Source organism: Pseudomyrmex gracilis, unplaced genomic scaffold (genome assembly GCF_002006095.1).
Source record: "Pseudomyrmex gracilis isolate BER0280 unplaced genomic scaffold, ASM200609v1 scaffold_934, whole genome shotgun sequence".
NCBI classification, from domain to species: domain Eukaryota; kingdom Metazoa; phylum Arthropoda; class Insecta; order Hymenoptera; family Formicidae; genus Pseudomyrmex; species Pseudomyrmex gracilis.
In genome coordinates this window covers 31,006-42,614 of record NW_018021518.1, presented here as the reverse complement: position 1 = coordinate 42,614, position 11,609 = coordinate 31,006, and the positions used below count along the sequence as shown (strand labels likewise).

General features: G+C 31.8%; 3 protein-coding genes across 3 annotated transcripts in view; all 3 read left to right on the top strand.

The window, feature by feature from the left end:
• Nucleotides 1-49: 49 nt before the first annotated feature.
• LOC109861698 (fatty acid synthase-like) lies at nt 50-5,299 on the top strand. Its single transcript, XM_020441456.1, has 8 exons — nt 50-262; nt 626-1,044; nt 2,019-2,303; nt 2,968-3,175; nt 4,382-4,542; nt 4,822-4,992; nt 5,062-5,183; nt 5,233-5,299. The coding sequence occupies exons 1-8, from the start codon at nt 70-72 to the stop codon at nt 5,297-5,299; spliced, it is 1,626 nt and encodes a 541-aa protein (XP_020297045.1). The 5' UTR covers nt 50-69.
• Nucleotides 5,300-5,356: 57 nt separating this feature from the next.
• Nucleotides 5,357-7,557, top strand: LOC109861697 (fatty acid synthase-like). The gene is made up of 5 exons (XM_020441455.1): nt 5,357-5,543; nt 5,642-5,946; nt 6,155-6,559; nt 6,943-7,445; nt 7,522-7,557. The coding sequence occupies exons 1-5, from the start codon at nt 5,524-5,526 to the stop codon at nt 7,555-7,557; spliced, it is 1,269 nt and encodes a 422-aa protein (XP_020297044.1). The 5' UTR covers nt 5,357-5,523.
• Nucleotides 7,427-11,609, top strand: part of LOC109861699 (fatty acid synthase-like) — an 8,706-nt gene continuing 4,523 nt past the window's right edge. Inside the window, 3 exon segments of the mRNA XM_020441457.1 lie at nt 7,427-7,955; nt 8,041-8,282; nt 11,326-11,608. Of these exon segments, the coding sequence (XP_020297046.1) occupies nt 7,647-7,955; nt 8,041-8,282; nt 11,326-11,608 (834 nt within the window). The 5' untranslated portion in view covers nt 7,427-7,646.

Genomic DNA, 11,609 nt, shown 5'->3' with positions numbered 1-11,609 from the left:
GTATGTGTAATTATATTTTATGTGTAATTATAGATAGCTGAACATATATACGCATCATCGAAATATTTCATGGCAAACAAGATTTCTTCTTGGTTAAATGCCTCTGGACCATCATACGTTGTAGATACAGCCTGCAGTTCAAGTCTTTCCGCTTTAGCTCATGCGTACACAAGAATGAAAAACGGAGAATGTGATGCGGCCATTGTAGCTGGTGTTAATCTGTGCTTAAATCCCTTTGAAACGTATCAATTTTGTAGTCTTGGTAAAATTAATTTTTAAATGATACTATTATTACACAGTACATATTTGGTTTTCAAGTTTATCACAAAATATGATAATGATTATTGACATTAAATTGTGCGGAGTGAAAGACATGAATTCTCTTCCAGTTCTGTTTTATTATTACGTCAGACTGCTTTAGCTGGCCACCTTTAGCTGATGATAAACGATCAAATAAGATAACCAGGTGGAATAAATTAGCACAGTAGCAGAAAAACGCTAAAGAGAATTATTATTTCTTTCGCCGCGCATGAATGACGGCTAATATATACATTAATAATGCAGAACATTGACCAGAAAAATAACATGTCCATAAAACAAACTATTATTATTTAAATACTTTTAGGAGTATTGTCCGCTGATGGTTACTGCAGACCTTTTGATGAAAAAGGCCGTGGTTACATGCGCAGTGATACCGTTGCTGTGCTGTTTTTGCAGAAAGCAAAAGATGCAAGAAGAATTTATGCTACGTGTGTTCATGGTAAAACAAATTGCGATGGTTTCAAAGAAGAAGGTATTACATATCCATCTTTTGAAATGCAGAAAGCTTTACTAGAAGACTTTTATGAGGAATGCAAAATTGCACCTTCTGAGATATCTTATGTGGAAGCTCATGGAACTGGTACTGTAGTAGGCGATCCAGTAGAAGTTACAGCTATTGATCAAGTTTTCTGTAAAAACAGAAATAGTCCTTTATTGATGGGCTCAATAAAATCAAATCTTGGACATGCTGAGCCTGCTAGCGGTCTCTGTCAAATAGCAAAAGTATGTAGATACATACATGATAAGCTATAATAAATAATCCATTTTTACTTTGTTGCATGCTGTTTCCACAAAAAGTTCAAACTATAAACTCTAGGATTTTGAAAACATAAGATAGTTATCCAAACTAATAAATATATGTAAATTGGGTCATGAGAGCCGTTCACTAGGTGTTGTGCGTAAATTATACGTGTATATATATACATATATACGTGTTCACGTGTAAATTTTTACACGTGAAATTCGAATTGTAATAACAATTCTAAAATTCATATAGGATGCTATATTTGCATCTCATATATGAGAAATCCCAAATACCCCCCTTAATTGAAATTAAATTTATATTAGTTTGAATAGCTGTGCATACGAACAACGCATGTACATATGTGTGTTCGCTTTAAGCGCTTAGCGCTTTACCCAGCAATCTATTTTTATTGCCAAAGCAAAACCACTGAAACGCATCTCTTATTGTAAAAATCAGTCAGTTAATATTTCTAAACGGTATACTATTTTTTTAAACATTACACTCTGCATCTTTCACGCTTAAAAACTCGTCTCGCGAGTCTCTTTTCCGTTTTCAAATTCTTTTGTTGTTTTTTTTATATAAAAATGCGTCTAATGATCAGAAATTTACCATTTGAAACTTTCCTGCAAAAAATTATCAGCAACTTTTTAAGCCTGAAAGTAATGTAAGACTTTTTATAAAAGCCTTCTAAATCGTATTTTTAGTTATCTTACAATTAGTCAGCTGCAGGAAATAAATTTGACCGTGGTTTAAAATAACCGCAAAGTATTAAAATTATGTTATTGTCACTCGATAATATATACGCAGTATAAGCAATGATACGCAATTTGTAGAAATTCAAGAGTGAGGGTAACACCTGACAAACGTCATAGAAACAACTCGATTCTGAAAAGTTGAGGCAACGGAAAATGCTGTAACGTAATAATAGTACACATAATTGTAAATTTTACAGATACTGATAGCAATGGAAACTGGTAAAATTCCAGCAACTCTGCACTTCAAATCACCGCGAAAAGATCTTACTGCTGTTCTTGAAGGTAGAATTAAAATTATTACTGAACTTACACCATTTAATGGTGGGTATGTGGCGGTTAATTCTTTTGGATTTGGTGGCGCAAACTGCCATGTAATATTAAAATCAAATCCGAAAAATAAGATCAAAAAACTAGACGATTTACCTAGACTTGTAATTGTGTCTGGTCGTACTGAAGAAGCTGTTAAAACGATTCTGGATGATGTAAGAGCTTAGAAATTATATTAATCGAGAATCAAAGTATTTTTTTGTATTTCATTTTTATTTAACCAAAATTAGATTACTTTTGGAGCTTTAAATTTTGAGATTGGCTTGTGCAAAAAAAATAAGTAGATAGTGTTTCGAAAACTTGTCAACGTCAACTGCAAAAATACGGGTTCCCATTTAAAAATGTTGAAAGTAAATTTAGCACAANTGGGAAGATAATTTTCAGATCAAATGTCAGCATCTAAGAACTTCTGAAACATAATTTTTTTGTATTTCTCATATTTTTCGAGATATTTGTCTGACGCAAATAATATGAGACACTAGAGTGTTTTGTATAGTCCGAACTGGCTAACTTTCTCGGAAACTAGACTCAGTTTTAAAAACAATGTTTGAAACAACAGTTGCAAAGTATAGAGCGATATATTTACTGATGTTAATAAATTGACCCAGGATAATGTCAAGGTAACATCGATTTTTGTAAATAGAACCTTTTTATCGCATATTCTTGTAGCTGACATTGAGGNGTTTTTGAAACACTAGTTACAAGCCATTTGTTGATTAGTACTTGCAGAGTGACTTTATGAGTCCTTATATCTTGAAACAATTTACTTTTTTTTATTGGTTTTGGTTTTTTTAAGTAACGTATTTTATTACGTTATAGGTGCATAATCGGCCGATTGATACAGAATATATTGCTCTTTTACACAGCATTTATAATAAAAATATAGAACGTCACCCATATAGAGGATATACTATAGTTGGATTAACAGAAGATCATAGGTCAATTAATAAGCTAGAATGTTATTCAAATATAAGTAAACAAATTTGTTTTCTATTTCCCGGAACAGATGTCATATGGAGTAATATAGGTATTTATTTAAATAAGTTATTATACATGATTTATGAAATATATAAAGTATTTATGAATTATATAAAGTATTATATGTGTACACACTCATACGCACACATGTATGTATTGTACACAAGCACGCTCGCTCTAAAGATGCTCAAAACTATCAATTTCAATTTATGTCAATGTATTTTTTGCTCTATTTATTTATATTCGTTGTTAATTTATTTTTTCTATGCTATATGATCTTAATCATAATTTAGTATGTAGATCAATGACTGCGAAATGTTCGACACACAATGATGTGGATTTTTTTTATATGAATTGTGTTTCAATAATGTTTTCATTTTTTTTACCAATTAGAGAACTTTAGGTTCTGAAGTTTAAACTAGAAATATATAAACGGTAATAAGTGCCGTTCGCTATTGTTGTGTAAATTTGCGTGTGTATATATATACATATACCCAGATAACCAAGACTGAGTGATCACATTTTGCAAAGTTTGCAATAACACATTATGCCAGTACAATGTAGCCAGCATTCAAACATAATCTGTTATTTCAACTAGTGTCGACAGAAAAACAGAAAAAAAAAGAATATAAATATGTCATGCCGTGATGCAAATATTTTTGCATCAATCAAGCAGAACTTGCTGAAAAAATGTAGCAGATTTGAAGCATAACGTGCTATTGTCATTTCATTCTTCATTTATTTCTATATTTTTGCTGTGTTGTTTTCTTTNCGTATCGTGCCTACATAATTCACTCACTATGATGACACAGCTGAGTAAAATCTGCTGCAAAGTGCTGATTAAACCTGCGTGCATACTGCTGGCATACTGCTATCATTTGGCTATCGGGGTATATATATGTATTCACGAGTAAATCTTACACGTAAAATTTTAATAAATTTTTTAATTTCTTTTTTTACCATTTAAAAAATCCAACTCAGAAGGTTGAAAATATAACTAAACCATTTCGGACTGCATACTTGTCAAATTATTGCTTATTGTCCACGTTACATACATTTCGGTTTGTACTTGCCGTTAATTCCTATTTCTTGCTTTTCTTTACACCACACCGACTTCAAAAGAGCTCTTTATATATTTGATTTTAAAATTAATTTATTGGAAATATATATTTCTTGTTTATTTAAACATATTTTTGTTTGAATGTACACTTTGAATTCATACATATGAAAAATATTTTTATTTGTTATTTTTCAGGCAAAGACTTAATGAAACTACCAATAATTGTCAAAACAATTCAGAAATGTGATGAAGCACTAAAACCATGTGGTATATGTGTCACGGACATTTTATTAAATAAAAACGAAATTACTTGCAATGACAGTATAAAATCATTCGTGGCAATCATTAGTATTCAGGCAAATAAAGAAAAACTTTAGTTTGTAGAATTAGTTTTGCATATTTACGATTTGTTTTTTATATTTGTTGAATTGTGGCGACTGCGTGACACAATTACATTTAAGTTAAAATTAAAATGTAATTAACACGTGTAATTTCTATTTTAATAATTTTGCACACATATACAACATCTAGTTTTTGGCATTTAAACCAGCCAGTTTAAATCGTATTTCGATAGAGTAGTTCTGATGTTATGATATAGTATCTATAATAAAATAAGTTATGTTATTTTTATATAGATTGCAATAGTAGATCTTTTCCTACATATTGGAATTGTGCCCGATTATGTACTTGGTCAGTCGATTGGTGAACTGTTGTGCGGATATGTGGATGAATTTTTTACTGTTGAGGAAACAATTTTAATGGCGTATTATATGAGTGTTGCGTTTGATAAAATAAAAGTAGAACAGGTAAGTAAGTGTAGGTACTTTATTCTGTGTACATACGCATGTTACTGTATTGTTATGTGTTTTTTTCAGTGTGATTATATTTCTGCTGCTTCTAATCAGTATCCAGAATCTACTAGATTAAAGCTACTAGAATATCTGAATCAAATAGCACCATATAAATCTATGAAAAATTTTAAATATAGTAAGAAATGGTTAAACAAGTTTTTGCCTCACAATAAAATATACAACTCATTTACGCAGTTATCTGCTGCAGAATATTATGCACACAGTGCAGTATATTCGTCACTTGAAGAAATTTTACCTATGATACCGAAAAATGTGGTAATTATTGAAATAATATCATATAATAATTGGCAATTTTTTATGAAAAACTGTTTAGATTCAAACTATATTGCATTATTTCAACACGGTCAACAAAATAATATAGATAGCATTTTGAAAGGAATTGGCAATCTTTACAATATCGGATGTCAACCGCAAGTTGCAAACTTATATCCGCCAATACAATTTCCAGTCAGTCGTGGAACACCAATGATATCTCCTCTTATAAAGTTTGTTTGTTTTTTTGTTTTGATAAAAAATAAGGTTTCATTTTACCTAATATTATATATAGGTATATAGTTTATATTTTTTTATATTGCTGTTATAGATGGGATCACTCTGAAAATTATTATGTTGCAAAATTCGTAAGTGAGGAAAAACCTACCATTAGAGAAACAATTCAAGAGATTACATTCAAAGATTCCAATTTGAAATATATGTATGATCATGTAATTGACGGTAGGATTCTATTGCCAGCTTCAGGTTATCTGATTTTAATTTGGAAAATGATTGGAACAATGTTACGCTGTGACTATAAAAATATACCAATTATATTTGAAGATGTTAACTTTCTTCGTGCTACTTACTTATCAAAAACGACTACTGTTAAACTGACTCTTTCAATACAAAACGGTAAGAGTTTATTTAGTATGTTTGTTTTTCCTTCTTTCTCCTCTCTCTCTCTCTCTCTCTCTTTTTCTCTCTCTCTCTCTCTCTCTCTCTCTCTCTTTCTCTCTTTCTCTCTTTCTTTCTTTCTTTCTCTTACAGACACACACACATACAACAAATTTATTATACATATGTTTCTTTCTCTATTGTTTTCCTATTAATTATTATATAGGCAGCAATCAGTTTGAGATTAGTGAGGAAACTACTGTTGTTGTTACTGGAAAAGTGTGGATTCCACATGATATTGCAAATCATAAATTACTTATTCATAATTTAAAAGAACCTGAATATAACGTTACAAAATGTATGAGTACCAAGGATATTTACAAAGAATTACGACTTCGTGGTTATCACTATTTTGGTATATTTCAAGGCTTGAAAAGTGCATCAATTTCAGCAAAAATGGGATATATTACATGGTCAGACAATTGGACAGCATTTATTGACAACATGATGCAGATGAAAAGTTTGTTACTAGATTCAAGAAGTCTTTTTGTATCAACAAGTATTCGTAAATTAGTAATTGATCCTCAATTTCACATAAAGCAAATACAAACTACGCCTGATGAAAAAGCGAGTAAGTATATTATAATGAAATATACTCCATATCATATTTTATGGATAAAATTTGTACGATAAACTGTAAGTAACAAACAATATAAAGAAAACAAAAAACTTTGTTCACACACACACACACACACATTTAATACTCCTAATATTAACACATATGTTGTCATGGCAAAAGATCTAAAATACATATGTGCAATATCTGTTACCACGCTCAATAACAGACATTTCAAAGTAAGTATCGCAAACATTCTTCTACATCGAGTGTTTTTTTCTGAAACAGTTAATGACAATCTCTCTCCTGTCTCTACCATTATACATCTCTATTATGCTATCTCACTTTCTCTTTTCTTTTTAAAATTCTTTACTGAAGATATACAATTTTTATTTCAGACTTTTCTGTACGCGTTTATGATTCTCTGGACGTTATAATATCTGGAGGAATCGAAATTTATGGCGTTATGACTACAAATATATCTCGACAAATTACTGAACCTATTCATGATGAATATTGTTTTATTGCTCATTGTGATCGTGCTGTGATGTCTCTAACAGAAATTATACAAATATCAGCGCATATCTCGCTGGAATGTAATCTAGTACTACAGGCAAATTTTATTGAATTAATTGAAAATGTTGACACAGTTACAGAGCAAGATCTAATCTCTACAATTCTTTATGACATTTTAAATAATTTGCCAATGATCGAACCAAATGTTTCATTGGTTGCTCCAGCTAATCGTTTCAAAAATAATGAATTATCTCCAAATATCAAGCANTCCGACAATTTGACAAAAGATAACAATTTCCTAATGATTATTGTTTTCAAACTTTTAACAAAAAACANAAGTGAATTAATCAATACATTATTGTCTACATTAAAAAAAGGTTGCTTTGTACTGTCAAGAGAAAATCTCACTGATTCCTACAATTATACATTATTACAACAATATAAGTTGAATATAGTTTTAGAGAAACGTACAGAGAAAGAAGCATTTGTGCTTTTAAGAAAAACACAAAGCATTGTACCGCAAAAAGTTATATATATAAATAACTTTGACTTTTCGTGGATTAACAAGTTGAAGTCTGTATTAAACATGGATGATAAATTAAACGCATCCACAAGAACAATATTAGTTGCGGACGATTTTGAATGTGGCATATTGGGTTTTATCAATTGTTTACGAAAAGAGCTGAACAAAACAGATGACAAGATTAGATGTGTATTTATCCAAGATGAAAATGCGCCGAAATTCTCTTTACAAGACTCTCTCTACATAAACCAATTACACTTGGACTTGCCTATTAATATTTTACGCCCCAACAAAGTTTGGGGATCGTATAGACATCTTCCGTTACCACAACTAAAACCAAAATTGGTACAGCATGGTTATGTCTCTCAGAGTGTATGTTCATATAAATTTATAAATTAATTTATGATATTTTCCTATTGTGTATTTTTTATTACAACAGTATTGATATTTGTTGTAGGTGCGAGGTGATTTGAGCAAATTGCGTTGGGTTGAAGGCCCGATATCTCCTGATTACAAACAAGAAAATCTCGTACGTGTAGTATACGCATCACTTAATTTCAAGGATATTATGATAGCTACTGGTAGAATTCCTCTGGATACTTTTGAAAAAGAAGGAAGAAAAGTCGATTCTTTCCTAGGTTTTGAATTTGTCGGGTTCAATGAAACTGGTGAAAGAATAATGGGAGTATCTACTGTAACGTATGGAAAACATAAATTTATTAGTTGTTACAGTTTATATACAAAACAATTGTCTTCAATAATTCACTTTTTCAAGATTGAGCTGATGGATGTAATTCACAATCATCCCCTGTTTTTTTCTAAGTTTTGACGCGAGTTGCGCGACCTTATTTAAGCCGGAACATACAAACCCAGTAAACAATTTTTTCGCAATTTGCCGGCAAACTGTCAGCAATTTTAAGCAAAACTACTCAGCAAATTGGTATCACCTGTGTCCGCATTAGGCTTCCCCAGTAAGCAAAATGCGCGCAATATGCCAGCAGATTGGCAACAGATATACTAAAAAGTTGCGAGCAAATTGATATCTGTTGTGTCCGCATTAAACTTACAATCTGCTAGCAAAGCCTGCTCACAGAATCTGATAGCAGATTGATAGCAGAAACCGAGCTGAATCTGCTAACATGACTTGACATCAGATTGTCGGCAGAAACCGAGCAAGATCTGCAGCTTTTAGCGATTCATAAAATAATGCATTTAAAGGATTTCAATATTATTTTTATATTTTTTTAATATAAAATAAATAAAAAAACAATTTAAAGCAATATTTTTATTATATTCTTACAATGATTTTTTTATATATTATTGCGCTTTTTCAACTTATCTACTAAATTATAATTATGTATAAAAAAATTNTACATAGTCATACACTAAAATTATATATAGATAGATATAATTTATTGACGTCTTAAACACTAATTTAAATTCTAACTTCGCTATACACATAGTGTACACATACATAGTAAATTTATTATATAATGTGTCACACTACAACCTCTATAATTTTTGTATAAAACATTTTTTTCGAACATGTCTTTTTTTAATTAATTAAGAAGTCTAATCTATTAAGGGGTTTCTACTTTTGCAAGATCTTATAGTTATAAAAAAATTATTTCGCTTGTATATAAGGTTAGTGTTGTATATATGTTAGTATATATTGTTATATATGTATATATAGGGTGTCTGACAACGAACCAAAGCCGACGTGTGTAGGTAAATCGAGTTATTCTGAACAGAAAAATTATATACCATTTTGCAAAATTTGCAATATTTATTGAGATATGAATTAATAAATGTGAACCACTGAAGGCGCGGGGAGCGATGATCGGACTCTATAGGCGTGCACAATTATCAGCTCTATTCCTCGCTCGCCGCTGCTCGCTGCGTACCGCCGAATAGCGCCCGATCGCAAGAAACTGAGTCGTTCCGCGCTTGTTTCTTTACTCCGCATCTCGTTACTAAGACATTACATGAGAGAAGCCATTTTTCTTTTTATCTGATAATCGTGGACGCCTATAGAGTCCGATCATCGCTCCCCGCGCCTTCATTGGTTCACATTTATTAATTCATATCTCAATAAATATTGCGAATTTTGCAAAATAGTATATAACTTTTCTATTCAGAATGACCCGATCTACCTACACACATCAGCTTTATGGTTCGTTGTCAGACACCCTATATATGTATACAACGTGTCCCAGAATTAGTTTAACATTTCTCGTAGGCAGGTAGAAGGAATAAAACTGAGGTGAAAAGTCTTATACCGTTTTGCTAGATTCGCTTGTATATATAATATATACAAGGTGTCCCAGAATTGGTTTAACATCTCTCGTACACAGGTAGAAGGAATAAAACTGAGGTGAAAAGTCCTATACCATTTTGCTAGATTTGCAATAGTTACCGAGATATTAAGTAACAAAAATCCGCGAATAAGCGTGCATCAGGCTGTCTTACGCGCGTAGAACAGCCCGGCGCGCTTCACACAATTACATTGTAATATGTATATGTTATAGTATATGCTGTTATATTAGCTCCTCCCATATGTCGCTATGGATAACACCGTTAGCGCGCGAAGCGCGGCGGGCAGTCTTACGCGCGTAAGACAGCCCGATGCATGCTTATTCGCGGATCTTTGTTAATTAAAATCTCAGTAACTATTGCGAATCTAGCAAAACGGTATAGGACTTTTCACCTCAGTTTTATTTCTTCTACCTGCCTACGAGAGATGTTAAACCAATTCTGGGACACCCTGTATATATATTTTTTTTATAATTATAATTTAATAGATAAATTGACAACGCGTAATATGTAACACAATCATTGTAACATTATATAATAAAATTATTACATTGCATTTTTTATTTTAAACTAAAAAAATAGTTAATTCAGAAGACTTAAATATATTTTATGTTATAAAAGTAACATTTTGAAACCTTTTAACTGCATCATTTTACGTGAATCGCCAAAAGCTGCAGATTCTGCTCGGTTTCTGTTGCCAATCTGCCGTTAGAGTGAGCGTGCGCAAATTTTGTTCGGTTTCTGCCGACAATCTGACGTCAAGTAATGTTAGCAGATCTTGCTTGGTTTTTGCAGCCAATCTGCTGTCAGATTTTGTGAGCAAGATCTGCTCGATTGTTAGCACCAATTTGTACACTTAATCAATAATAACAACTTCTGTATCAGATTTGTAGCCTTTTTGTTGCCAACAGGTGATAGCAGACACTTGCATGATCTGCTTNTGACAGACTTGGCTATCTGGGTACTTGTTCCTTACTAAAATGAAATTATTTTTGTTTACTTATTCTAAAAGACGGTCATTCGTTTTCGACATTTAATGGGCTACAAGATAGAATAAATATATGTCAACAGTTTTTACCAACCATACGACAAAAGTACATCGGTGTCTTGTTTTGTTATCGTCATGTTGCTCTTATGTTGCCGAAACCGGAATGATAAAGCAAAAAGTTTTCTATAAATAAAAGTCATTTTGTTGACAACATAATGAGCAATAGTTGCTCTTTGTTTGCTCTGAATCTGCTGACACAAAATGTCTCAAATTTGCCTTCGTGTTATCGATTATGTATGACTATGCATCATATATTTAGCAAATACACAGCAACTAGTTGAAAACATCAGCTCAACATTAAGTTACATAATTTTGCAAAACATGCTTGGCTATCAGAGTATGTGTATTTTATAAAGTACTACTTTAAGTAAATCATTTTAGAGGAATCACAAATCTTATTGTGGCTGATCCACAACTTTCTTGGATCATTCCTGACAAATGGACGTTTGAGGATGCTGCAACTGTCCCAATTGCTTATTGTACGAGTTATTATGCTTTGTACACACGTGGAAAATTAAAGAAAGGAGATAAAATTCTTATACATTCCGGCACTGGTGCCGTTGGGCAATCTGCAATTTATCTCGCGCTTTTTGAAGGATGTGAAGTTTTTACAACTGTAGGAACACCTGAAAAACGAAACTTTATAAGAGAAAAATTTCCTTCTA